The sequence below is a fragment of the Mesoplodon bidens genome (assembly GCF_964165515.1).
Source record: "Mesoplodon bidens genome assembly, chromosome: 10".
NCBI classification, from domain to species: domain Eukaryota; kingdom Metazoa; phylum Chordata; class Mammalia; order Artiodactyla; family Ziphiidae; genus Mesoplodon; species Mesoplodon bidens.
In genome coordinates, this window is record NC_138172.1 from 36,140,120 (window position 1) to 36,167,142 (window position 27,023).

Genomic DNA, 27,023 nt, shown 5'->3' on the forward strand with positions numbered 1-27,023 from the left:
TGTGTGTTTAACACATATAGATGATTTATCAAATGTCCTGTGAATGTGAAATGGTTGTGTCCCAGTGGTGGTGCTCAGCTGTGCTAATGCCCTGGCCCTGCAGGCAGCCCATCCCATGATGACACTGCCACCAACGCCCTGACTTTCTATCTCTGTCCCCTTATTTTGGCTTCAAGACTCAATCCTTTTCCTTTAAAAGCTCACATCTCAAACTATTTTCAGAGTTTATTTTCTCCTTTCTCCCAACCCCCCACAATAAGATTTGGGTTGGGATGGGGACAGGCAGGGACGTGGGGGAAGCCAAGCAGGGCAGGAAATGTCTAGCAGAACACCCCTCCCAGACTGTAGACCCAGGTGCTTCTGCACAGCCCGTGCGTCTGGCAAAGCCTGTGCTCCTGTGGACACGCAGCACCCCCAAACCAGCCATGTCCCCCTCCCCCTCCTCAGTCATTGTAATTGCAGCAGAGGACATGCACTATATGGATATCCCATAGGCTTATCTGTTCCTCTGTTCCTGGACGTCTAGGCTGTTTCCAGTGGGGTGCTATTCCAGACTGCCACAACGGACACCCCTGTGCACGTCTCCTCTGGGGTCTTTCGGAGATGCTGAGAACTGAACTCGCTGAGCTGAGAGGCAGGTGCTAAATCACCCTCCAGGGACTTCCCTGGCGGTCCAGTGGTTAAGATTCCGCGCTCCCAATGCAGGAGGCATGGGTTCGATCCCTGGTTGGGGTACAAAGATTCAGCATGCCACACAGTGCAGCCTAAAAAAAAGAAAAAAAATCACCCTCCAAACTCTTGAGCTCACACCCAGGATCAGAGGACTTGTTGCACTTTGTTGCACTAACACTTTGCCAAAACATCTCCTTTCAATGTGAATTTCTTTCATTACTCATCTTATATGTTATTAATTAATTAATTCATTTATATTGTATATATTTAAGATGTATAACTTTACATCTTAAAGGCAGGAGCTGTCTGGTGAGGCCTCTCCTGAAGCAGAGCCCTGACCTCAGCTCCTTCTCCAAGGCCGGGAGACTTGGAGATTGAGGTCAGCGGCCTGCTGGGCCCTCTCCTCCAGGTTGGATCTGAACTACACCCTGGCCCCAGGTTTCTTCCTGACGTCTGACAGCAGGGCTGGCTGGAGGTGTAGCTGACATGGTCCCTGCTCAGGCTCAATCTAACTAGGGGGGAACTGCCCCAAAGCAACTCACTTGGAAAAGATTGACCTTTCCTGGACTTCTCACTCTAAATGAGCAAATCCCAATCTGTCTCGGCCTTCACTTTCTGCTTCTAGAAAATGGGGTGAAGGAGGACCCAGAATAGGAGATTAAGAAGCAACGGACAGGCAGGTGCTTTGGGCAGCAGGAAAGATAGGGTCCGGGTCCTGGGAGCTCAGTGTGGATTCTAGCATCCGCCAGGCCAGGTGCTGGGAGAGGTTGAAGTGTCAAGTTTGGGGCTGTCCTGGGCCTGTCTCAGATGTTTTTGCCAGCCCTCCCTGAGCTCACCGTACCTTTTCCATGCCCACTCCCCCCCGCACCCCACCAAACAGCACTGAGGATCTGCTGGCCAGTAGCCACCAAGAGCTCCAGGGAACTAGAGAGCAAGCCCATTTGATGATGGAAATGGGCTTTCAAAGAAGCCCATTCTTGGGATGCCGTGGGCTTGCTTCCCTCTGACCAAAGGAGACCCCACCTGGGAGAGGGTGAGGAGAGGGTAGGGAGAGAGGGAGTGCAGGGGGCAGCGGCCGGACTGGGCTTTCTGCCTGGCTGCAGTGCTTTGGGGTTATGTTGAGTGTCTGGGTGGACGATCACAGGCAGGTGACTTTTCTCTGAGCTCCTGTGTCATCATCTGTAAAGTAGGCAGAATACTACCTGCCACACAGTGTTGTGGTGAATTGAATGAATCCACACATGGACAGAACATCTAGCCAAGGACTGAACACATGGGAAGTGGACCATAAGCAGTCGCTGATCAGACATTGCCCAGTGTTTAGTGGACACCCAATAAATGGTGACTGTTATCACGGCGGCAATAGTTTATGTGCCCATGGCCGTAGGCACCTGTACACGTCTATAAATCCACGCCTGTTGCCGGGGATCCTCCTGGGATGTGTGTGAATGAGTGTGTGTGTGGTATGTGTTTCCACATGTGGAAAACCATGTCTTGCCACAGGTGTGGGTGTGGGCCCCCTGGGGTCATTTCTTCTGCAAAACCAGTGCTCAGAAGGTAACAAGTAGGGGGCAGTCTGAGGAAGGGCTGGTGCTTGGATGGTAAAAGGAGTGGACAGGCTGAGCATGGGGAGAAGACAGGGCAGGAAAAAACAAAGATGAGATTAGTCTATATTGGGTGCAGTGGCTAAGGTCTGTTAAGATCAATCCCTGTCACCCTCTGCACCAGGGCTACCCCTTAGTGGAGGCTTGGGCTGGGCCCCTCCTTCCCAGCAAGGTTGGCTACAGCTAACCTTATGCCCCACCCCAGCCAGGCAGTCCTGGGGCCTCAGAAAAGCCCAGAGTCTAGTGGTGACAGATGGCCCAGCTGACTTGAGGGCATGATGTGGCCTGTCCGGTTGTGATCTGCCTCCAAGCCCTCCATGCTGTAAACTGCCACTTACATGTGTATGATCTCATTCACCAGCCAGTGCACTTGACATTCGGTTGAGACCAGAACCAGGAAGATCAATTCCCAGCCAGGCTCCTGCAGGATGGGTTGGATGAAGGGAGCGCTAGTGCGCACACACGGGGCCTCTGCCTGCTTCTCTGCAGCACCCCTCCCCCAGAGGCTCCTCATTTCGGAGTGCATCCTGGAGGCTTATTTTTCCTATCGAGGAATAAGTTACAGTCAGTAAAAAGCACTAATCAGGACTGTACAACCCGATGACTCTCATTCAGATGGACACCCATGTAACCATGACCAGAGCAAGGTTCATCGCCCCAGAAAATTTCCTTTGTGCCATCCCAGTCTCTAGCACCTACCCAAGAAGTAATTGCTACTCTGACCTCCATCATCAGAAATTAGTTTTGCTGTCCTAGAATATCAAGTAAATGTAGTCATACAGCATGTTCTTTTTTACGTCCAGCTTCTTTTGGTCAGAATGATGTCTTTTAGATTTGCCCATGTTGCTGTGTCTAACATTTGTTCATTCCTTTTTATCACTGAGTAGTATTCCATTGTATAAATATACCACAATTTACCTATTCTTCTGTTGACAGGCCTCTGGGTTGTTTCCAGTTTTCAGCTATTATGAATAAAGCTGCTCTGAATATTCTTGTGCAAGTCTCTGTGTGTGGGTGTGTTTGTACTTCTCTTGGGTAAATTTAACCTAAGAGTGGAGAAACTGGATCACAGGGTAAGTGTGTGTTTAATTTTATAGGAAACTGACAATAGCAATGAATGTGAATTCCAGTTGTTCTTCATCCTTGGAAGTCCCTCTGTTCCAGACCCTCCATTGCCTCAAAGAGCCCACCCCATTTCCCATCTGGAAGTGAGCCTGGCTGCTAGAGGTGGCAGGCATCTTCCAGGAACCCAGAGTCCTGCTACAATGGAGGATCTGGCTGATGTGGGAGACTACAAGTTGGGCACCACAGAAGACCTTTACTTGCATGCTTTTACTTAATCCTCTAGTTGCTGGGGTCCCACCAAGAACAGTGCACAAGATGTTTGCTGTCTGCAGAGAGCCTGCCCCCACCTGCCAAGGCTGCTTCTCCCCAGCAGTGCCTCCTGGCTGCCCTATTGAATCTATCAGAGGACCCAGCACAAAGGTGGGAGGGTCTATAGAGCCTCTCCTCCTCCCCCACCTGCACAGAGGAAAAGCCAGGCCCTGGGACAGAAGGGACAAGCAGACTCAGGTTTTCTGCTCCCAGCTCAGGAGAGGAAATCAGGCCTCCTTCCTTGGAGAGAGGCCCTTTCTAGGACCCCCTTTCATTGAACCAACCCTAGGGAGGACTTTACTCAGCTGGGAGCACTTCTGCGTTGGCCATTTAATAGATCTGTCTGTGCACCTCAGTCCCACCTGTGCAGGCACAGAGCCAGCATCAGTGAGAGGAAGCATGCATGAATGATTTAGTCTGGCTCTGCTGCTTGGAAAACTCCTTATCTCAAATATTCACAATCTTGTTCACAGCCCAATCCCAAATCTTAGAGCTGAAAGAACCTCTAGACATCTTTGAGTGCATTGCTCTGCTTTCAACAGCCCAAATGTTACTAGCCAGATTATAAGGATAAAATAATTGATATCAGGAAGTTAAAAGTGACTGTCTCAGGTTTTGTGCTCCAGAACTGACTGAAGACAGTGGAGAACGGAAATTTGAGGACTTAGGAGCAAGACCCAACAGGAATGAAGATCACACATCTCAGGAATTATAAAGTAAGTAATGAGAAAATTAGAATTCAATTGGCTACACTTCATTTTGTACAAAGCTACCGGGTAAAGCAAGGTCCATTGGCAGTCTCTGATTTTGTCTGTATTATGCAGAAATCTCTTTCCTCCCAAATCCACCCAGCGCTGACAAGCAGGGAAACAGTTTGGGGGCCTAGAAGTGGTACCACACATTTGGCTGGAAGCCCCACCAGGTAACTGTGAGGCTCTTGTTTATCAGGGAGATTAAGCTTCCCTGTTGCTCTAACAGGCATCAAACAAACATAATGAATGTCCGTGTTAACATGTTATAGATTCATACCAATATCCTAATAGTTATTGAATGTAAGCTATACCTTAATAAAAAAGGAAAAATGGCAGCATGGGAAGAGGCAGGGAGTGTGATGGAGGGCATGGGACAGGCGGGGACTGTGGTCTCCAGTCATGGCAAGCAGGCAAGGGATGGAGAAAGGACTCCGAGCATCAAAGGGATGAAGGCTGCGCTTGCCCAAGCCCAGCAGGTGGCTTTGGGGAGAGGCTGGGAGGGTCCACTGTCATGTCGCCCTTTACTCTTTCCTCTCCTGGTGGGCTTACCCTGCTAACTCCCTTCCAAGGGCCCAATGGCCAGCTCTCTTCATGAACCTCCCACCTCTGACCCTTCAGGAGGCCATGACAGGCTTGGAGAATGTTCTGTGCCTGAGTTGGCCCTACTCTCTACTCCCTCCTGGCTCCTGGATGGTAAGCAGCCAAATACAGGAGCCCTTGGCCAGCATAGTGAGCCTTGGTGTCCTGATTCCAAATGCCAACTCCTCAGCCCCAACTTGACCTCCAAGTCTTGGAAGTGACCTCTCTGGGGTCAAGCCTGAGTGACTGCTTCTTTTTAATGTGGTTTTCAGAACAGGTGGGTAGAGGACCACAGGGAATGGGGACTAAATGTCCCATCAAAGACATACACATCAGGGCCTCCCTGGTGGCGCAGTGGTTGAGAGTCCGCCTGCGGATGCAGGGGATACGGGTTCGTGCCCCGGTCTGGGAGGATCCCATATGCCGCGGAGCGGCTGGGCCCGTGAGCCATGGCCACTGGGCCTGCGCGTCCGGAGCCTGTGCTCCACAACGGGAGAGGCCACGACAGTGAGAGGCCCGCATACCGCAAAAAGAAAAAAAAAAAAAAAAAAAAAAAAAAAAAAAGACATACACATCAGATAAAAGTGTGTATGTGTATTTAGGTATTTACATATATATGTATGTGTGTGATATAGATATACTTTTTAATGTGTATGACTGTTGATGGGACATTTATTATATATATTCAAAATATTTAATACATGTTATATTAATTATATTTTATTATATACTATAAATTATATTATCATTTACATATTACACATTTCATATCACACATGCATATCCTTATACATTTAGTATTTCATATTGTTTTATTATATATCTTCATAGATCATATGTTATATTACTAATTAATAATTAGGAATATTTCTAGTACATTATATTTAATATATTACATAATATATATACTGTTAACAAAGAGGAATGAAAACACACATCCACAGAAAGACTTACATATGAATGTTCATAAAAGCGTTATTCATAATAGCTCTAAATTGGAAAGAACCCAAATGCCCATCAACAAGGGAATGGATAAACAAATAGTGATATACCCATACAATGGAATACTATTCAGTAAGAAAAAGGAATGAGCTACTGTTACATGCAAGAGCATGGAGGGATCTCAAAATCATTAAGTTGTATGAGAGAAGACGGGCAAAAAAACAGTACCGACTATTTAATTCCATTTATATAAAATTCTAGAAAATGCAATATAAACTGTAGTGACAAAAGCACATCAGTGGCTGCCTGGGGATGTTCACAGAGAGAGGGATGAATTGTAAAGAAATGTGAAGAAACTTTTGTGGGGGATGAAAGTATTTGTTTTCTTGATTGTCATGATGCTTTCATAGGTATATTCATATGTCAAAACTAATCGGATTATAAAATTAAATATGTATAGTTTATTGTAGTTCAATTATACTTCAGCAGTGTAAAAAAAGAAGCATTTTTAATCCCATTCCTTTTTTTAACTATTATTATTATTTTTTTTTCTTTTTGTGGTATGCGGGCCTCTCACTGTTGTGGCCTCTCCCGTTGCGGAGCACAGGCTCCGGACGCGCAGGCCCAGCGGCCACGGCTCACGGGCCCAGCCGCTCCGCGGCATATGGGATCCTCCCAGACCGGGGCACGAACCCGTATCCCCTGCATCGGCAGGCGGACTCTCAACCACTGCGCCACCAGGGAGGCCCTTAACTATTATTTTTAATGTATATTTTTAATATTGTTAAAAATAATCATTTAATATAATAATTTGTGAGGGCCAAAATGATTATACTCCTTTGATAAATAAAATGAAAATTATATTAAAGTAGTATTTATCTTACCTTTACTTCTTCCTTTTAAAATTTCTATATATTGTGTATGTTTTATAATGCATGTAATATTTTACTAGATATAATAGTATGTGTGTATAAAATAATGATTTAAACATAAATAAACATACTGGAGGGTGTATGCTCAAAAATTCACTGATACGGGTACAATATTTTGAAGACCAGTAGAAAAGAGAGGTGCTGAATCTTCATTCCTTGGGCATTCTGTGTGATTAAAATAATATTATTTAACCTGAAATAAAGGAGTGGTTGAACATCAGAGGAAAAGGGAATAATCTTCTGATACATGTAACAATGTGGATGAATCCCAAAAACAGACACGAAAAGATATCACTCTATGATGAATTTTTTAAAAACAGACAACACTAACTATGGAGATAGAAATCAGGTCAGTGTTGCCGCAACTAAGACCCGATGCAGCCAAATAAATTTTTAAAAAAAAGAAAAAAAAAAAAAAAAAAAAAAAAAAAAGAAAGAAAGAAAAGAAGTCAGATCAGTGGTTGCCTGTGGGCAGGGGAGTCACTGAAAGGGGATGGAAGGAAATTTCTGGGTGATGGAATGCTCTGTATCTTGATTGTGGTTGTGGTTACCTCTGTCAATACTCAGAGACTGCACGCTTATAAAATGGGTGCATTTTACTCTATGCAAATTACCCCCCCCCAAAAAAAAGAGTATTGTAAAAAAACCTCACTGTGCAGGTCAAGTAAAGCACCACCTGGGGCCACATTTGATCCAAGGGCTACAGGCTTGTGTCCTCAGAACCAGTCACTGCAGACTTCTCTCATACAACTTTTAAATGGAGATATTACTCATATACCATAAAATTCACCCTTTTAAAGTGTACAGTTCTGCAGTTTTTAGTATATCATGAAGTTGTGAAACCATCACCATATCTAATTTTTGAACATTTCATCACCCCAAAGATAAATGCCAGCCTTGTTTTCCCTGCATTGATGAGTGTTCTTGGTCACCAGTTCTGTGCCCTTATCTTGTTAGCAGATAAGAAGTTGAAGGGGCAAAAAGGCTTAGGAAAATTGCATGGCCCAATAATATAAAATTGAGAACATTGTGCCCATTAATTTTGTTTTCCTCCATGAATTGGGAAAAGAGAGCTGTGGAGGTAGAGAGAGATTGCTGGGAATGAATTGTGCATAGCCCTGGGCTTGTGATACTCAAGGATGGAAATGGGGTCTGGTGAGCCTGTGCTTTTCCCAAGGTAGGTGACTGGGGAAAAGCAAGCTAAGTGCCCTGGGTAGACAGAGAAGGAAGTGGAGAGATCTTGGGAGGCCTCCTGCAGGAAGTGGCTTTGGACAAGGCCAATTATTATAATTCTGTTGTGCTTCGCAGTTTGCAAAGAGTGTTTATGAACATTACCGCCTTGGATTCTCAGGACCCAGCAAGATAGGTGGCTTTATCCCCATTTTTATAGAGATGAGGAAACTGAGGCCCAGAGAGATGAAGTGTCCCATAAAGGAGGTCTTATTGGGGAATTCCCTGGCGGTACAGTGGTTAGGACTCTGTGCTTCCACTGCTAGGGACCCGGGTTCGATCCCTAGTCGGGGAACTAGGATCCTGCAAGCCGCGCGGCGTGGCCAAAAATGAATAAATAAATAAAAATAAATACATTAAATTAAATTTAAAAAAAGGAGGTCTCATAAATAAACAGTGACTAAATCTGGACTTGACCCCCAAGCTGTGTGCCTCCAAGCACACTGCTTTTTCCCTTACAACATGGCATTGGAGAGAGGGATGCCTGGCGGGGTGAAATTGCAGGAGTCAAGACGTGGAGATGGAGCTGGGCAGGTGTTGAAGGGACACGTGACAGTGACCTGTGCCCCTAGGGAAGCAGGGCCAGCATAGTGAACTGGGCTTCAACGGAGAGTGGCATGGTGTGAGCAGGGACTCTTTGGTGGTGATCTACTTGATCCTTTGCATGATTCGCCACAGGGCATCGTCATGTGACTTGCTTCCCTTGGGCTGATTGAAGGGTGCTGGCTGGTCAGTGGCAATGGAGGGCTGCTGACAGCAGGGCCTGGGAGGCTGCAGAACTTTAAGTTCTTTTTGGGTGGAAAATGGGCCCGAGTCCTGGCTGAGGGTTCTGTGGGTCCCCAGAGTCCAGGCCTGGCCCTCATGCTCTCATTCAGAACAAGGCCCTGACTTGACACCCACCTGCAGAGAGTAGGACTGCTTGGAAGTAGCAGGGGACAGGGGTTCATACGGAATGATCACACACTGACCCGGAGGGTAGGAGGTCATAGCCTCCACCCCCAGAACCAGTAGAAAGTGGAGACTGAGTGGGGAATGGCCAGGGTACGTCATGGGTGTGCCAACCTCTGGTCTCGGATGTTGCCAGCTGACCCACTAGCCACCCTCTCATCAACCTGCTGCCTCTCAGGGAAAGGGCCAGCTTCATAGTGAATGAAACAGGCACACCTCTGCCCTCAGGGGGACTGATGTCTGTGGGGTTATTAGACAAGGGTGACAGAACCCCCCAAAATGACAAAAATACAGATATAAATGATAGGTACCAATTGTGGGGAGAGAGAGAACCTGTTAGGTGGAGTGGGCAGGGACGACTTCTCTAAGGAGGCCACCTCCTTATTTATTTATTTATTTAATTTGTTAATTTTTGGCTGTGTTGGATCTTTGTTGCTGTGCACAGGCTTTCTCTACTTGCGGTGAGCGGGGGCTACTCTTCGTTGTGGTGCGTGGGCTTCTCATTGCGGTGGCTTCTCTTGTTGCGGAGCACGGGCTCTAGGTGTGCAGACCCTAGAGCACGCGGGCTTCCGTAGTTGCCGCGTGTGGGCTCAGTAGTTGCCATGCGTGGGCTCTAGGGCTTGCGGGCCTCAGTAGTTGTGGCACACGGGCTCAGGAGTTGTGGTGCCTGGGCTTAGTTGCGCTGTGGCATGTCAGAACTTCCCGGACTAGGGATAGAACCTGTGTCCCCTGCATTGGCAGGCGGATTCTTAACGACTGTGCCACCAGGGAAGTCCAGGAGACTACCTTCTTAAACAGATACTGGGACAATGAGATGGTACTATGTGAAGGTGGGTGCATGAGGTGGGATGGAGAGTGTCCCAGGCAGTGGGAACAGAGTGTGCAAGGGTCCTGAGGTGGGAAGGGGTTTGTCATACTTATGGGATGGAAAGGATATAGGTACAGGTGAACTGCAGCAAGCAAGACTAGTAAGTGGTGCCTGGTGAGTTTGTAGGGTGGCCAGGGCCAGTCTCAGAGGCCAAAGTAAGTCTTTTGGCTTTTTCAAAGTGCAACGGGAAGCCCTGGGAGGCTTTTGAGCAGGGGTGTGCCATGATCAGAAGTCAGTTTCCTCCATGCTCCTCTGGCATTGCCTCCTCTGTGAATAACTACTATACGAAATTCCAAGCGGCAGAGGGGTTGAGGGGCTGGTCCACCAGGTTTGTGGTCTAGCTCTGGCTCTCACTGAGTGATCTGGAAACTCCCAGTTTGCTCTTTGTCCATAGAGAATGCCATGACCTGCCCTGGGGGATGTTGCAAAGGGTAAAGAAGATTTCCTGCATGTGCACACATGTCCACACCTACACGGGGCCCTGCACAAGCCAGACTCTCTTAAATGGTAGTCTTCAATTGTTCCTTGTGGCTTTCTGCTCTTCCTCTTCCTCAGGGGTCGTGAAGGTGAGCAACAGAGAGAGGCTGGAGTCAATGAGGGACCTCGCTTCTGTTTGAGTTTTAAAATATTTGGAGGAAAGATAGCACATGTCCTGGTTGGGAAAATGAAATATTATAGAATATTTGATCTGTTTAAATGAATTCACAGGTTGAATGTAACTCCATGCAAAATCCCAATTTTTTTTGGAACTAAAAATATCAATAACAATGCTGATATTTATTGAGTATATATATATATATTATATATATATATATACTATATGACAGGCATTGAGCTTGTGAGGCAGGTGTTACTTTTATCCCCGTTTTACAGACCAAGACCATAAGGCCTAGAGGTGATAAGCAACTTGCCAAGGTCACAGGGCTGGTGAGTGTTGAAACTGGGTGATCGCACCTCCAAAGCCAGCACTCTTAAGCCCTGTATGATTATCCTAAAATGTGTAGGGACTTAAACCAGTCTGGATGTCAAGTGATATTCTGAATAAAAGAAGACCCCATGAGGAGGATTCTAGCCCTGCCAGATGTGAGAACCTATTTCAAAGAACCAATATTTAGATGCACATGGTATTTGCTTAAACCAAAGTCTGTGAAAGGAAATGGACAATTCAGAAATAGACCAACCAAAGCAAAAGCCTAGCATAAAAGTAGATTTTACTAAGCAAAGGATAAGGGAAGAATTATTTAATTAATGGCGACTGCATAAAAACTGGTGATGATGGTGGTTAGTTAAATCTATATTTTACCCCACACAGCAAAATGAACTTGCCATGGATAATCACCAAAGAACTAGATGTAAAATGAAGTTTTAGAAAACTAGCAGAAAATAGACTATCAGATGGGTGGAAGAAAGGTTTGTCTGCATTGAAACAATTTTTAAAAATCACAAAGGACCAGAATGACAGATTGAATAAAACAAAAAAGAACAATGGACTGGGAAATATTTGGATCACTGATGACAGAAGAGCAATATCTATAACATAAAAAATGCTTATTCAATGTTAGAAGAGGTTCAAGTCCCCAAAAGATGAATGGATATGAACAGATCATTTACAGAAAGGGAAATACAGAATAGTAAATGCATGGAAAAAACATTTCTTTTTAAAGTCGTCTAAGAAATACTGAAGTAACCTTGAAATACCAATAGACACTGTTAAAATAGGGGAGAAAAAATGATGGTACCCAACGCTTAGAAATGTGTATTGAACTCTTTTACACTTGTTCCTGGGTGGTGCAGAGTAAGTGGGGCAGCTCTTTCGGAAGCCCTATGGCACTGTGGGGCAAGAACACCTTGCTGTTCCTTAAACTTCCACCTGGTTATTCAACTGCCAGGAATTTGTTCCAAGTGCAGAACTAAGATACACATTAGCAAACAATTACAAGGAACCAAAATAGGCAATATTAAGAGACTGAGTGAATGCATGAGGATACCTGCACACATTAAAAATGAATCGTGTGACCAGAAGAAAAATGTTAGCGATGGTAGCAAACACAAAAGGGAATGTGTGGTTGCAACTATGTAAAGATGTGCATATAAGCGGAAGCTTTCATGTGTGAAAAGTTGCATTTTGTAGTAGTATTATGGATACTACTTTATTCTTTTTGCATGTTTCTTTCTCCCTGGTTTTCTTATTGTCTTTTCAGTGGCAGTTAAAACAAAAACAAAAACAAACAAAAAAACTGGATTCAAATCTAGCCAGCAGCGTGACTTTGAGCAACTCTTGTCTGTAAAGTGGGGTAATATTTTCCAGCGCGGTGGCTGAGGTCAGTAGGAAGTGATTTGAGCCGCATTTGGCACCCCAGACCTCCTTCTTGCGGTGGGGGCGCCTCCTCCTCCCCGAAAGGCAGGAGCCGTCAAAGCCCTCTCGGAGACCTCCTCTCTGGGCCCGGGAGTCCAGGCACTCCTGGGTCTCCATGGTGCAGGGACTCCTTCCTGCATGGAACTCTCCAGAGCAGGTGGGGATAGGGGTGTCCCACTGGCACCTGCCCTCGCTGGGGAAGGGGCGAGCTCGGGGAACATAACGCCCGTGGGCACCTCGTGTTGCGGGGCTGGCTTGCAGCCACCTTCGAGCTTCTGTCCCGACCCCGGGCCCCCTGCACTCCCGCCGGAATTCGGCAGCCGTCTTGTGCCCCCTCGCCGGGGCCCCGAGCGGCAGGAAAACTCGGATTTACAGGGCGCCTCTTGCGGAAGCCTAGAGACACCGGGTGTGCCGGGGGTCCGGGTCTGACTTCGCAGACAGGGGGCACTTGGTGCCTTCCCAGATCTCAAGGGTCGCGCCACGTCTCCGACGTGGGCCAGGCGGGCGGACGCAGCCCTCTCCCACGGCAACACGCGCCGATCTGGTATCCAGCTGTCGCTCGGTCCGTTCCTCCGCTAATGCCATCTTGCCGGAGGCTGTCACGTGCGGACGACAGCATCGCGCTTCGCCCCGGCTCGGACGCCAAAATCGACACAGGGACGCCACCCGGTTCCCTGGGCTCTGTCCACAACCCGAGGTGAGGCGCGGGGGGCCCGTCCCTCGTGGGTTGGAGCAGGGACAGGGTGGGCGCTGGGTCCCTGGGGGCGCGTCTCCCTGTCGGGGCCAGGCAGCGCGGGGTCGCAGCGCCGTCGGGGGCCGGAGGCGCCGCCGCTTGCCCTGCGCCACGGCCTCGGGGGTGTCCGCTGCAAGTTGTGGGCTGCAGGCACGTGGGGCTGGGGCGACTGGCGGCGCTGGACCCCCCCCAGGACCCCAGTCCGAGGCCGCCTCTCCTCCCGCAACAGCCCAGCGGTACGGGAAGACAAGCGGGCGAGTTCTGGGAGGCCAGGCCGGGGGGCGCCACGCGCGCGGCGCGAGGGGCGCGGGCTGCCGGGAGGAGCGCGGATGGTGGGGGGGCGCGGGCGCATGCGCCCTGCGCCCGTGCCATATTGGAATGAGTCGGAGCGCGGAGCGCCGCCGCCGCCGCCTCCGCCGGAGCGCGGGTGGAGGGGGGCGGGGAGAGCTGCCGGCCGCCCCGCTCCGCGGAACCCAGCAGGAAGAAGGGCGCGAGCGGGCGAGTGCAGGCGGCGCGAGCGGAAAAAGCGCCCGCACGGGGGAACGAAAAGAAGGAAAGAAAGAAAACGAGAGCGAGAAGGGAAAAGCGAGCGATTGAGCGAGCGCGCGCGCGAAAACTCCCGACAGGTAAAAAAGCGGGGCCGCCGGCTGGGCCTTCCCGCGCGGCGGCCTGAAGGGGCGGCGGCGGCGCCGGGGCGGTGGACCGCGCGGCGGCTCCCTCGAGGCGGCCACGCAACTTTGCCAACGAAAATCCGCCGGTAGCCGGAGGGCGGCGAGCGCGCGGGCTGAGGCGCCAACGGGCGGCGGCAGCACGTTGGGGGCGGGGGCGGGGCGGGTGTGTGTGTGGGGGGAAACGCGGCGCCCGCGCGCGGCCTGGCGCGTCCCCGCGCGCCGGCCTGCCGGGCACCAGGAGCGCGCCTGGGCGCCTCGCCGCGGCGGCGGCGGCCGGCCGTCCCGGGCGGACAGCGCGCCGCGCGGCAGCCTTGGGGCGTGAAAGGAAAGTGGCCGGGCGGCGGCAACGCCGGCGCCCAAGTTCCCCGGCGCGCTGGGCCCGCCGCGTGCCCCTCCCCGCGCGTCCCGCGCTCCCGCCCGCCGAGCCCCCGCGGACCCGCCCCCCGGGCTCGCTCCGGGCGGTGGCGCGAACCCGCAGCAGGACCCGGGGGCGCGCCGCCCGCGCGGAGGTCCGAACTTCGCAGGGCCGAGGCGGACGCTGAGCGTCTAGCGGCCGCCGCAACCGGTTGCTTCGGGCCAGCGTGGTGGAGTGCGCTGGGCCTTCCTAGCGCCGCGCGAGCGGGCCGAGGGCTCGCGGGGAACCCGCTGCTCGACCCCAGCCGGGCTTGCCGCTCGGGAGGTCCGTGACCGTTTCGATTTCTGTTCGTAAAGTCTCGTTTTGGACCTTGAAAAGAGGCTATGGAGAGGCGAGCAGAGTGTCCTGACAAGGCGGGCCTGCCCTGTGGGGAACAGAAACGCCTTGTGAGAACAGAGATAAATTCCCGCGGAAAGGATGTATGTTAAGTTTTTCATAAGATGTCAGCCGCTCACTGGGTTCTAAAACTGAGCCGTAAAGGACAGGTCACCTGCACGTTTTGTTATGCACCAGGATTGGGGTAGGACACCCTTGCCAGGGCCAGGCGTTTTATTTAGTGGGGGTTATTCCCAGCGGTTCACTCAAAGCCATGCGGATGGACGGCCCTGAGCGAGGTTTCGTGAGCCCTACTTAGCAGTGATATAGTCTTGAGAACCAAGAAACCATCAGATTTGAAAGGAAATAAGATGGATTTTGTCAGTCCCTGCATATGCCTTCTCCTCTGGCAGATGTCACACTTTATTGCATCGCAAGCAAAATGCCTGAAAATGTAATTGTTCATTTGTCAACTGTCTTGACAGGAGGAAGGAAGATGAGTGTTTTCTTGCATACACTTTGGGGCCTGTTGGCCTCGTGTTTTGAGGGATATGTTGAATCTTTCTAGGCTACAGGTAGATTCAGAGTTGAGGTTTGTTTACAATGTCAGAAAAGTAACTGCTTGGTGGAAACGGGAGTGGCCCAAGATCAGGAAACAGTTACATTACTGCTGTTGTCATTGACTAGCTGCCTTATCTTGGGTATGTTTCTTACCCTTTACAGATTTGGTTTTCCTTATTTGCAGAGTTAGAGGATGAATGGATCATTATTCTGCGTGCTTTCAGTTCTAAAATTCGGTGACTTTTTAAAGTGAACGATTAAAAAAATCTTGGTCTGTACTTTGAAAGGTTCTACATAAAAGTGCTCACAATGTGCATCTTTATTAAAATACATTTTGAGAAAATATCTTGGGAGCTCTGTCTGGATGATTTCATGTAATTATCTGAAAAGATAGTTACACATGTATTTTAATATGTTTTTGAAATTTTATATATATATTTATTCATTTATTTATTGAGGCCTAACTTACAGTAAAATCTTAAGTACATAGAGTTCAATGACTTTTTACGTATGTATACGCTCTGGTAGCTACACTCAGATTAAGATATAGAACATTTTCGGCCTCCCGAAGGGCTCTCTTTACATTCTTTCCGTTCAGTAAACACCTTCCTCCTCCCAAGGTGACCACTATACTGACTTCCATCACCACTGGTGAGTTTTGCTTCGCAACAGAACTCTCTTGAGGGTGAAAGGGGCACCTTTAATAAACTGAAGGACAACACGTGTGTAAACCTGGAGTTATGGTCATGGTCCTTTTCGCCCTGATCCTGATGCTTTTATAACAATTCTTACTTTTTTTAAATATCTAAAATAACTAAAAATTCTGACCTGAGTGACTTCTTAGTCAGAAGATCACTTTTTAGTTGAGGCAGTACTGTGCAGGTTTGGATCTGTGGTTCTTGGGAGTCCTTGTGGACATGGGGCCTGTATTAATCTGTTATTTCTCGTTTTTGGAATACAGGTATATTTGCAGACAGTAGGTTTGAAGGATGAATCATGAACTTTCCCAACAAGTCAGATTTAAGTTGTCAGTAGATGAATCAGTTCCTTAAAGCCTAGAATTTGCTGAGAAAATTAAATGAAAATTGATTTTTTAGAGTTCAGTGAATTAAAGAATGTGGGCATAAAGCTAACAACCTTTTAAATGACGGCAATTAACTTGATATATATATGCAGGATATTTGCCTGGTTTATCAAATCATTAAAACTCTAGTGATGAAAGCAAAAACAAAAAGTAACTAAAAATTGTATCAGGTATGTGGTTTTTTTTTTTTATTTCAACATGATTAAGATACCTTTTTGTGTTAGACCTAAGAAGTTGGGTTTTTTACATTCCCCACTGAAGCAAGTACTTCAGCAATTTGCTTATCCTTCCCAAATGCCTTTTAGTATATTCTTGTACCCTTTCTTGTTTCTACTGCTAAAGGAGAGGAGTTAGAGGTTGTAAGTGAATTCTTGTTAGTTCCCACAAAAGTCTGTGTTTTTCTACTGCATGGCCATCTGTGTGATGCAAAGTTGGGAACTGTCTGAGGCCTGTGGTAGGGATGTATGGGGCGTAGTCCACAAAGTTCAAAGATTTTCTTTTGTGTAATGATTCTGCTGAATAATTGTGTTTTTCTGTGACTAAGTCAGACAGTTGGCCAAAAACTAAGCTGAATTTGGTCACTCTACCCCAAGATTCATAGCATCATTAGCAAAGTAATTCATCGCTTAGTTATTATTGATCCACCAGTTTTTCTCTCTCCTTCCTTCCTTCCTCCCTCCCTCCCTCCCTTCCTTCCTCCTTTCCTTTTTTGGTGGCTCTTTTTAGATTTCTTAGCTTTGGCATTATCAGATATTTAACTTAAAATTTGTTAAATTTTTGAGAGATGCAACTGAAGAGATGCAAAATGAGAAGCACATATGAAAGGGAATTCCGTCTTTTGTTGTTTGTTTTTTTGTAAACTATGATTTTTCTCTTTAAAAATGCTTTTCTTATTCATAATCTTGCAGCTTCTGTAGGGTACTTTTGCTTTCACAGTGGTAACTAGACTGGGCTTAGCTGTGGAATGATGATGTAGAAGCTGCTGTCTTTTGACTCTGAAGTCTATAGAAAAGCTGAACTGTCCAAACTTCATTGGCCTTTTTATTATGACTTCATGTCATGTTCACATTAAAGAAATGAATACAGTCTGGAAAGCAGAAAACTATAAGGCAGGTATTTTGAATGCTAAATATTTTTTATTAAATCTTTCTATCTTATAATTTCCTGAAACTTTTCTTTCTGGATTTATTTGGCTGTTAACCAGTATTTCAGAATAATTTAAATGAGAATGAAAGAACATTTAATCAGTAAATGGTATGGCTTTGTTATGGCAGGGTATTTTTATCTCTGTAAATAGAATTTGTTTTCTAACTGGAATGTTTTGTAATTGAAAAAAAATTTTCTTCTTGTACATAGCTGTTAAATTGGCTGAAAGTCTCTGGGGATTTTGGTTACCTGGGAGATTTTGAACCATTAGGCTTCAGGGAGTGGGATTTTGATATGACTCGATACTTCTTCAACTGGAACTGGCCCCATTGGAAAATGTTTAAAATAGAAAGGATGTGGTCAGGTTGTTACAAGTTCATTTTTAAGCTTTACAAAAGTGGGAGAGAGGATAAGAAGACAGGTTATTAAAAGAAAAATTATGATTTTACTGCAGAGTTTTAACAAGTTTGATTGTAAATCTTTGCCTGTTGCTGAAAGGCACCTAAAGATTTGTAGTTACTTTTTAGTCTCTTTTATTCAAGAGGATGTTTATAAATTTATTCAGCCCTTTTTGACTTTAGATCATCACTTAAGGACATAATTTTTTAAAAATGTTGTCTATATATTGTGCTAACGGTATTAGGTCCCTGCTGAACTTTGTGGTTTGATACTTGAGTAACTGCAGAGCCAAGCACTGGACTGTGTGGGTAAAGGCTATACAGTGGCATTTCTAACATGGTGTGCAGTGCTGCATGCAGGTGTGTTTGCTTAATCTAGAGAAAGGTTAATCACTAGACTGATTTGGGGTGGATAGAGCAGTTGAGAGTACCTGCTTGGTTTGGGAAAGTTGGTTTTGGGCTGAGATGACATTTGGAGAGGGTCTTAGATGAGAGATGGAGGGAGGTTTGTTGGCAGCTGCAAGTGCAGGACAGTCGTATTTGGAATGACAACATGAGATGGACTGAGAAATTTATCAATCATTAAAATACCTCAAGAGTTTTTCCTGCTGAAATTCAGTTTAAAGTGTTAACCAACAAGTACTTCGATTTAATTCCAAAGTATTATATATTTTTTTACCCAGAATAGTTTTAAAATTTATTTTATTTATTTATTCTTGGTTGCATTGGGTCTTTGGTGCTACGCACGGGCTTTCTCTAGTTGCTGTAAGCGGGGGCTACTCTTCCTTGCGGTGCGTGGGCTTCTCATTGCGGTGGCTTCTCTTGTTACAGAGCACGGGCTCTAGGCGTGCGGGCTTCAGTAGTTGTGGGTCACGGGCTCTAGAGCGCAGGCTCAGTAGTTGTGGCACACAGGCTTAGTTGCTCTGCGGCATGTGGGATCTTCCCGGACCAGGGATCGAACACTTGTCCCCTGCATTAGCAGGTGGATTCTTAACCACTGTTCCACCAGGGAAGTCCAGTTTTCATTTTTATTATTGAGCAAAATGGGCAGGGGTAGGTGATCTAGTAGCTGAAGCTAGAAATATGAAAAACTTTGGGTATTTGATTGTTATTATGGTCATTTATGATATCTGAACCCCTTGACCTCTTAATGTAGTTGATGCTTATTATTTTCATTTGTTTCCCTTTTGAAGTTGATTTTAGTCCTCAATCATGGTTTGTATTTGCATTTAAAATATATGTAAGTTTTTATTATTGTTAATATTGATACAAGTAACACTGTACGCAAATTGGGCAACAGACTTAATCTGCTGTTAGGCATTATCTGTGCCTGGATTTCCTTAAGGGCTCCTGGGTGAACTGAGAGAAATTTTAAATGGCCCTGTTGCCAGTAGTAGTTGTGACACGGGAAGCAGTGGGCTGGGTGGGCTCTTCTGGCCTTCCCTTCTAGGGCGGCTCTCCCTTCTCTGCCGTGAGTGCCTGAGGAGGGCTCCATGACTCCTACAGCCAGATCCAGAGCTTTAAGGCACAACAGGGTTCTGAAAACCGTTTCTCCTCCCTGCCCACCCCTTGACCTTTACCCTGATTTTGGCTTTCTATTAACTTTGGGAGGAGCTCTTTCCAAAGCAGCTATACTACTGAAACCTCAGGTTCTGGTGTGGTATTCTTTTTCCGCTACCTCCTTGAGAGGCTTCGCTACTCTTCCTGTCTCATCTTTGACCTCATTGTTAACCTCCTTTTCCTCTCAAAGAGTTCCAGCCCCTTTAAGCCTGGACCCATTGTCCAGTCTTTTGCTTCCTGGCCAGTACCCTTTACTCTGGTCCCTTTGCCCTTCTGCAGCTTCTGCTCTGTTGAGTACCACCCCTGCCAGTCCAGCCTGTGCCTGCTCTGCTGTGGACAGACTGCCCACTTCAGACCCTGAAGTGGCCCTATGTGCCACTGGCTCCACACAATCTTAGCTCGAGGCAGACCCTTTTCTTTTTGCCTTCTGTGACCTTTTCAGACCCTCCCTTGGTGGATTCCCCCACATTTAGACTTCATCTAGCCCGTATGCCCCCCCTAAACCTTTCTGCTGAGCTTCAGATCCATATATCCTCTGTTCTCTGGGCCTGTCCAGTATAGATGCTCCGCTGGCCTCTCAAAATCTACAGGTCCCGAACAGAATCCCTCAGTCTACCTTAAAGCTACCCCTCTAGCTGGCCCATCTGCCTGGGTGTCTTTTTTTACCTTCCTTCTTAGTGATGGCTTCCATTTTTCCCCAACAGCTTTCCCGTGGAACTGAGTCTTATTCTTGAATTACCAACCCTTTACTTAAGAATGTGCAGTTCTGACTCCTTGGCTTTCAAACATTTTTAGAAGCTATGGGACCCTTTGTTAAGTGAAATCTTTATAGGAAGCCCAATATGTAAAATAAGTAAAACTAGAGTTCTGGTGGAAAGGGAGTGAAGGGTCAGCATCCTGTCCTGCCACTTAGGCCTCCTGGTGCTGCCCTCTTCCTCTTCCGAGGCAGAGCTGGTATCTGGTCCTTGGACTCTGTAAGTGGAGCTTTCTGGAGTTGCTCAGTACTGCCTGAGGGCACTCTGATTGTCGGAAAATCACTTGGTCTGTTCTGCACCCCACCTCTTTCCCATTGGTTTTATTTTAATTGTGACTGGTAAATATAAAATTAATGCGGCGATGAATCTTGCCAAGGAAAAGGAAAGCCACTTTGGAAAGTGAAACTAGGTATTAAAAAGAGCCAACTCCTTTAAATGCTGAAACCTTCAAAAGTGCCCAAGGGTTTCAAGTTTTACGGAAGTCTTTACTAACTTATCTTATTCTCCTAAAAGCTGCTCTTCTACAACATGAACATGCAAGTAAACTTCGTTTAGTTTTACTGTTTTTGTTTTGTTCCTTTACCAGTATAGCAGGTTTGTTCAACCCATAATATAACTAAAATGTTAAGTATTTGTAGTTAAAAATATGTTCTGTTGCCTCCAAATGGTTGTCCATACCCTCCATCCTCTGCCCTTCCTTCTCCAATCCATCTGACACACTGTGGCCAGATAGCTCTTTCTAAACAAACTTGATTTTATCACATAAACTTATCAGGCTGCCAGCAGGGGAAAGTCCAGGCTCCTCAGGAATGTGCACAGAATCCTTGAGGAGCTTGTCCCCCCACCTGCCCAGCTTAGCCCCCTCTCACACACGCCCATCCCTCCAGCCACGCCCACACCCTGGTCCTCTGCACATACTCTCCTCTGCATGTCCAGTGTGTCCTCCACTAACACAAGGCTCCCCAAATATCAGTCTTGCATGTACCAATCTCATGCTTTTGGCCATATTTGATTACCATAATTATTCTTTTAATATTTTAAAAATTTACTTTAAAATTTTGACTATTTTTTAAAATATTTATTTATTTATTTATTTATTTGGTTGCGCCAGATCTTAGTTGAGGCATGCAGGACCTTTAGTTGCAGCATGCGGACTCTTAGTTGTGGCATGCATGCGGGATCTAGTTCCCCGACCAGGGATTGGACCCAGGCCTCCTGCACTGGGAGCATGGATTCTTACCCACTGGACCACCAGGGAAGTTCCTAAATTTTTGACTTTTTAACTTAAATTTTATAAAGCATTATTACATTTTAAAAATAAAAATAATGAAATACAACTGATAGTAAATCTAATAGTTTTATCCGAATATATTCCTTCAGTAAGTTTCTTATTTATTTATTTTTGGCCGTACCAAATGGCTTGCGGGATCTCAATTCCGTGACCAGGGATTGAACCCAGGCCCTGGCAGTGAAATCCTGGAACCCTAACCACCAGGCAGCCAGGGAACTCCCAGGGTTCTCAACAAAGCCTTTGTACTTAAAAATTTTAAAAACTATGTACCTCATAATAGGTGATATTAAGGAATTTTTTTTTTTTTAGGTGTAGTAATGGAGTTGTGACTATATATGAGAATGCCCTTATTCTTGGGAGAAGCAAGCTGAAGAGTTTAGAGCTGAGGTATCATGATGTCTCACGATGTCTTCAGCACTTTCCAGTGGCTCATAAAGTATACATATATGTACATATGTATAGAAAAATAAAGCAAATCAGGAAAATTTTCATAACTTTTGAGTCTTAAGCAGAGAGTATTTGGAATTTTTTCAAAATCTCTGTTTGGAAATTTTGATTAAAGGTTGTCTTGGTTTAAGTACAAAAATGGCTGCAAAAAAAGTTGGTATTAAAAAAAGTTTTTAACCCCAGTACACAATGGGTAACATACATACATACACACACACATACACATACATATACAGAGAGCACAGACCCACTTGTTGAAGTGATATTTAGACTACCCACATATTCAGTGTTGTGGGAAAACCAAATGCTAGTGAAAAAATTTTTTTAATTTAATTTTTAAATTGAGGTATAATTGACATACAAGATTATATTAGTTTCAGGTGTAAAACTAATGATTTGATACTTGTATATATTGGGAAATGATCACCACAGTAAGTCTAGTTAACATCTGTTGCCATACCTAGTTACAAAATTTTTTTCTTATGATGAGAACTTTTAAGATTTACTCTTAGATACTTTCAAATGTGTAATACAATATTATTAACTATAGTCACCATGCTGTACATTACATCTCCATGACTTATTTTATAACTAGAAATTTGTACCTTTGAAGCTCTTAGTAAATCATCTTTAAGCAATACCTGTGAAGTTGCAGTTGCATGTTTTATATGTTAACTCTTTTTCCCATTCCACCTTAATGATGCTGTGTAAATACTTTGAAAGTCTTCAACAGCCCCTAAATTTTCTCATGTTCCACCAGTGGTTTGGGTGTTGTGCTTAGGGGACTACACTAAGGAGATTCTTGCTTGTCCTGTAAGACTCAGGTCTCCTGTGGAGTTTTCCTCCCCGGACTCCTCCAGGCCAGATTAACTACCCTTTGCCCTGGGTACTCACAGTATTCTACATATTCTCCTCTTGTGAATATTACAACTGTAATTATTTGTTCAGTGTCTATACCAGATTGAGAGCTCATGGTGAGAGACCCTGTTTTATTCTTTATTGGTACCTTGCATACAACGTAGCAGAGAGTAGACAGTAGATGAGTTATAGCTGAACGAAAGCATAGAAGCAATACTGCAGCACCATCATTTATAACGTTATTTCTACTCTAAAATGTATTATGTGCTAAACAAGAAACTATGATGTTTAATCAGATCCTGTCTTGTTACTCCTAGGCTTAGAGCCTGCCAGTGGCTTTCCATAGTAATTACAATAAAATCCAAACTCCTTTTGTGGTCTGTAATGCCCTTTGTGATTTGTTCCCTGCCCACCTCTGCCACTTTTCCGCCTGCTTTCCCACAATCCAGCCACATGTCTTTTCTGTCCCTCCAAGTACACTGAGTTTGTTACATTTAATTCCTTTCCATCAGAGGGGTCAGCTCAGTAATGAAACCTTTCCTAAACATCCTTACCTCCACTCCCCTGGCTTTTCATGTCTCATTACTGTTTGGTTTTCTTCATGGCACTTATCACTATATGAAATTATCTTATTTTTAGCTCATTCTAATATTTAAATTTAAAAGTTTAATTTATTATAAAGTGTTTTAGAGCCCCACTGTAGAGAATATTAAAACCTACTCCAGGAATGTTTTTCCTTATTGTTCCTTGTGGGAAAACTAGACAGTGCACTAATGCATTGTTCTTCTGTTTGCTGTTGTAAACTCCATGAAGATAGGAACCAGGTCTGTCCTTTAATCAGCATGGCATCCCTGTACTGAGAATGGAGCATAACAAATACATATATGTTAAGTGGAGGTATGAATAAACAGCCAACTTGTAGATGATCTAAGAAAAAAATTTTTTTTAACTCTGGAGATTTGGGGGGGCAGTGTTATAGTTTAGTTCTGAATGTTCAGAATTTTTTTTTTTATGAGAAGTCAATATTTTGTCATATTTTGCAGCTTGGAGTGTCTGTTTATTGTTTAAGGTGAGCCACATTCCTTTCCTCAACTTCATTTTCTTTATAACTTATAACAACACTTTTTCGAGGATAGTTGCCCATCTTCAGATCTTTGACACAAATGCATTTCCATTAGTAAAAATCAAATTGAAGGGCATTAGCTCCAGTCATTTGCTTTACTTTTCATGATAGTAGTTACAGAGAGGCAATCACCAGTCTGGTTCTATATGAGCATAGGATGGGGCAGTTCTATTGACACTTCCTTTGCCCTCATGTAACTAATGAGAGCCTGTTATTTGCAGGTGCATGAGCCCCAGCTTGAGCTTCAGAATAAAATCCAGTGGATCCATTGTCCTCCCACCATTGTTAATTGAATTGATGCTCTTACTGTGGTGGGAGTGCTGATGATGTTGTATCTGTATGAGGACTGGGGGTACCTGAGAACAGGGGAGGCACCACAGAACTGAAAGAGGGTTGACCAGACTTAGACTTTGCCTATAATCCTTCCCACCCGCTACTCAGTCCTGCCTGGAAATGGAGAAGTTTTGGAAATTGTGAAGCTATGGGGGAAAAAACCCTCTATTTTTTTTTTTTTTTTTTTTTTGCGGTACGCGGTCCTCTCACTGTTGTGGTCTCTCCCGTTGCGGAGCACAGGCTCCGGACACGCAGGCTCAGCGGCCATGGCTCACGGGCCCAGCCGCTCCGCGGCATGTGGGATCTTCCCGGACTGGGGCACGAACCCGTGTCCCCTGCATCGGCAGGCGGACTCTCAACCACTGCGCCACCAGGGAAGCCCCGACATTTCAGTTTTTAATGGAGACAAGGTCCAGTGTAAAATAAGACAATAATCCTGAACTTTTCCTTTTCAAATCCCTTTCCAAGCCTTTATCTTTAGTGCTGCTTCCTCCTAAAGCTGTTTAACTTTGGTGAGGTTCCCACCAACTTTCCCTCTTTGAGAGTACCAGAAGAAGCAAAGAACTAGCTACAGTGATCTTGGGCTATTATATCTGAAACTGAAGGCAGGCTCATTGGGACCTGCCTGGAACTGGAGTGAGCAGCAGTCAGGACATGGGGATGGAGGGGAAACTCTGTTAACTTGTGTCCATAAGCATGCAGCTTGTCAAGATTACAGTATATCCTAAATGGGCCCCAAACTTTTTACTTTGCTATCTGTTGAGTTCCCCTAATTTGCTGTTTCATTGCTGAGGAAGGTTATTATACTGAGTGCTTATATGTGAGTCATTTGCTGTTTTGATTTATTAAAATTTTTATAACCCTGGCATGTTAGGCATTAATTTTTCTGTATATTGAATATTATAGGAAGTTAATTTGTAATTATTACATTTTCTTTGGCTAATTATATTCTCACCTGGTAGGAGTCAGATAGAAATTTTTTTTTTATAACGTTTATGCCCTAGGAGGGTACAGTTGCCTGCATCATCAATTTTATTTATTTTTAATTAATTAATTAATTTTTGGCTGCGTTGGGTCTTCGTTGCGCCACCAGGGAAGCCCTGGCAGGTGGATTCTTAACCACTGCGCCACCAGGGAAGTCCCTTAGTACCTAATTTTGTAAATCGACTATACCTCAGTTAAAGGAAAAGAAAATTTCGGGCTTCCCTGGTGGCACAGTGGTTGAGAGTCCGCCTGCCCATGCAGGGGACACGGGTTCGTGCCCCGGTCCGGGAAGATCCGCATGCCGCCGAGCGGCTGGGCCCGTGAGCCATGGCCGCTGAGCCTGCGCATCGGGAGCCTGTGCTCCGCAAGGGGAGAGGCCACAACAGTGAGAGGCCCGCGTACCACAAAAAAAAAAAAAAAAAAAAGAAAGAAAAAAAGAAAATTTCAACCTCCTGCAAAATTTCATATCCCTGCCCCTGATTATTTTTTTTCTCCTTAGCATTTATTATCTAACACTGTGTATTTTACTTCTCTAGCCTATGTATTATCTCTCTCCGGCACTTGAATGTTAGCTCTTTGACCACAGGGATTTTTGTCTATGTTGTATCTCCAGCACCTAGAACAGGGTCTTGCCTACAGTAGGTGCTCAGTAAGAAGTTGTTGACTGAATGGATGAATGAATATTTTATAGCATAGCTCCCCACCCTGGGTTGTGAATTATATAAATTCTGAATTTGGTAGGCTATCAGACAATGTCTAGTCAGGAAACCACTCCTAGGTGCTTCAATCAAAAGGGGATATAATTCTGTGTGTATAACTGAGTCACTTTGCTGTACCGCAGAGATTGGTACAGCATTGTAAATCAGCTATACGTCAATTTAAAAAAGGGGGGGTATGATTCTAGGAATTGGATACAAAAGGAAGGGCTGGAGGAGCAAAGGGGAAGGTGGTATTGCGTAGAGCCCACACACCACCATTTTTCACCTATACTGCTGGAGTTCACTGCCAAGCAGGAACCTGTACGCCTGCCAGGGCTGCTGCCAGAGTTGAGTGAGAGCACAACTGACAAAGGGGGCTGGCGATGCAGATTCACGCCTGATGATTCAGGGAGAGTCTAGAAGGTTAAACATGGGGCTGAGTACCAACATAAACTATCCAGCACAGGTGGTATTTATTTAATTCATATGTAGAGATAAACTTAGATGTAGGAACAAACTAAATTAATAGCAAGGGTAAGATCTGAGATCATGAGTGCAACATTAGAAGGCTAAGAATTAAATTCCAACTTAGCCTAGTCACATCCATGTGTTGAACCACAAAAGTGAACTCAGCCTCTCAAAATGGAACACGACAGGAAACATATCTTCACTGTGGCCGTGATCTCTTAGTGTGATTAAGTGCTCATTTCCGTGAGTTCAGTAAATCTGTGTTTAGGCCCAATTGTGTCCCAGATTAGATCTCTGTCACCTACAAGATCATACTGGCCTCTCCTAATCTGATTATAGTCCTTACTCAGAGAGCCCTGCTATCAGTTATTGGTCTAAGATGTGACAGGCTTGTATTTACGGTACCTCTGATTGAGTGCTCCTCCCTTTGCTGCTCAGATCATTCTCATCTCCCCCACACCCCCCAAGACACATTGCCAGCATCTTGTTGCTCCTTTTCTCGCTTATGAACAAGGGTACCAAGGTCTAAATATACTTGATTGCAAACTATATTCATGTTCAGTGCTCGTCAATATTTATGACATGAATCTATTACTGATAAGCTTTTTTTTTTTTTTTTTTTTTTTCTTTTTGTGGTATGCGGGCCTCTCACTGTTGTGGCCTCTCCCGTTGCGGAGCACAGGCTCCGGACGCGCAGGCCCAGAGGCCATGGCTCACGGGCCCAGCCGCTCCGCGGCATATGGGATCCTCCCAGACCGGGGCACGAACCCGTATCCCCTGCATCGGCAGGCGGACTCTCAACCACTGCGCCACCAGGGAGGCCCTGATAAGCTTATTTTTGATTAGGGATGGCAACATTTAAATCTCTCAAGATGTGGAGGGAGATCATAGTGGAAATGGTAGGAATTAGTGGGACTTCTGTTGTC

General features: G+C 45.6%; 1 protein-coding gene across 1 annotated transcript in view; it reads left to right on the plus strand.

Annotated features, from left to right (window-relative positions):
• Positions 1-13,308: 13,308 nt before the first annotated feature.
• The window catches only part of SFMBT1 (Scm like with four mbt domains 1), a 127,169-nt gene continuing 113,454 nt past the window's right edge, over positions 13,309-27,023 (plus strand). The window contains 2 exon segments of the mRNA XM_081246337.1: positions 13,309-13,556; positions 13,558-13,616. Of these exon segments, the coding sequence (XP_081102463.1) occupies positions 13,369-13,556; positions 13,558-13,616 (247 nt within the window). The 5' untranslated portion in view covers positions 13,309-13,368.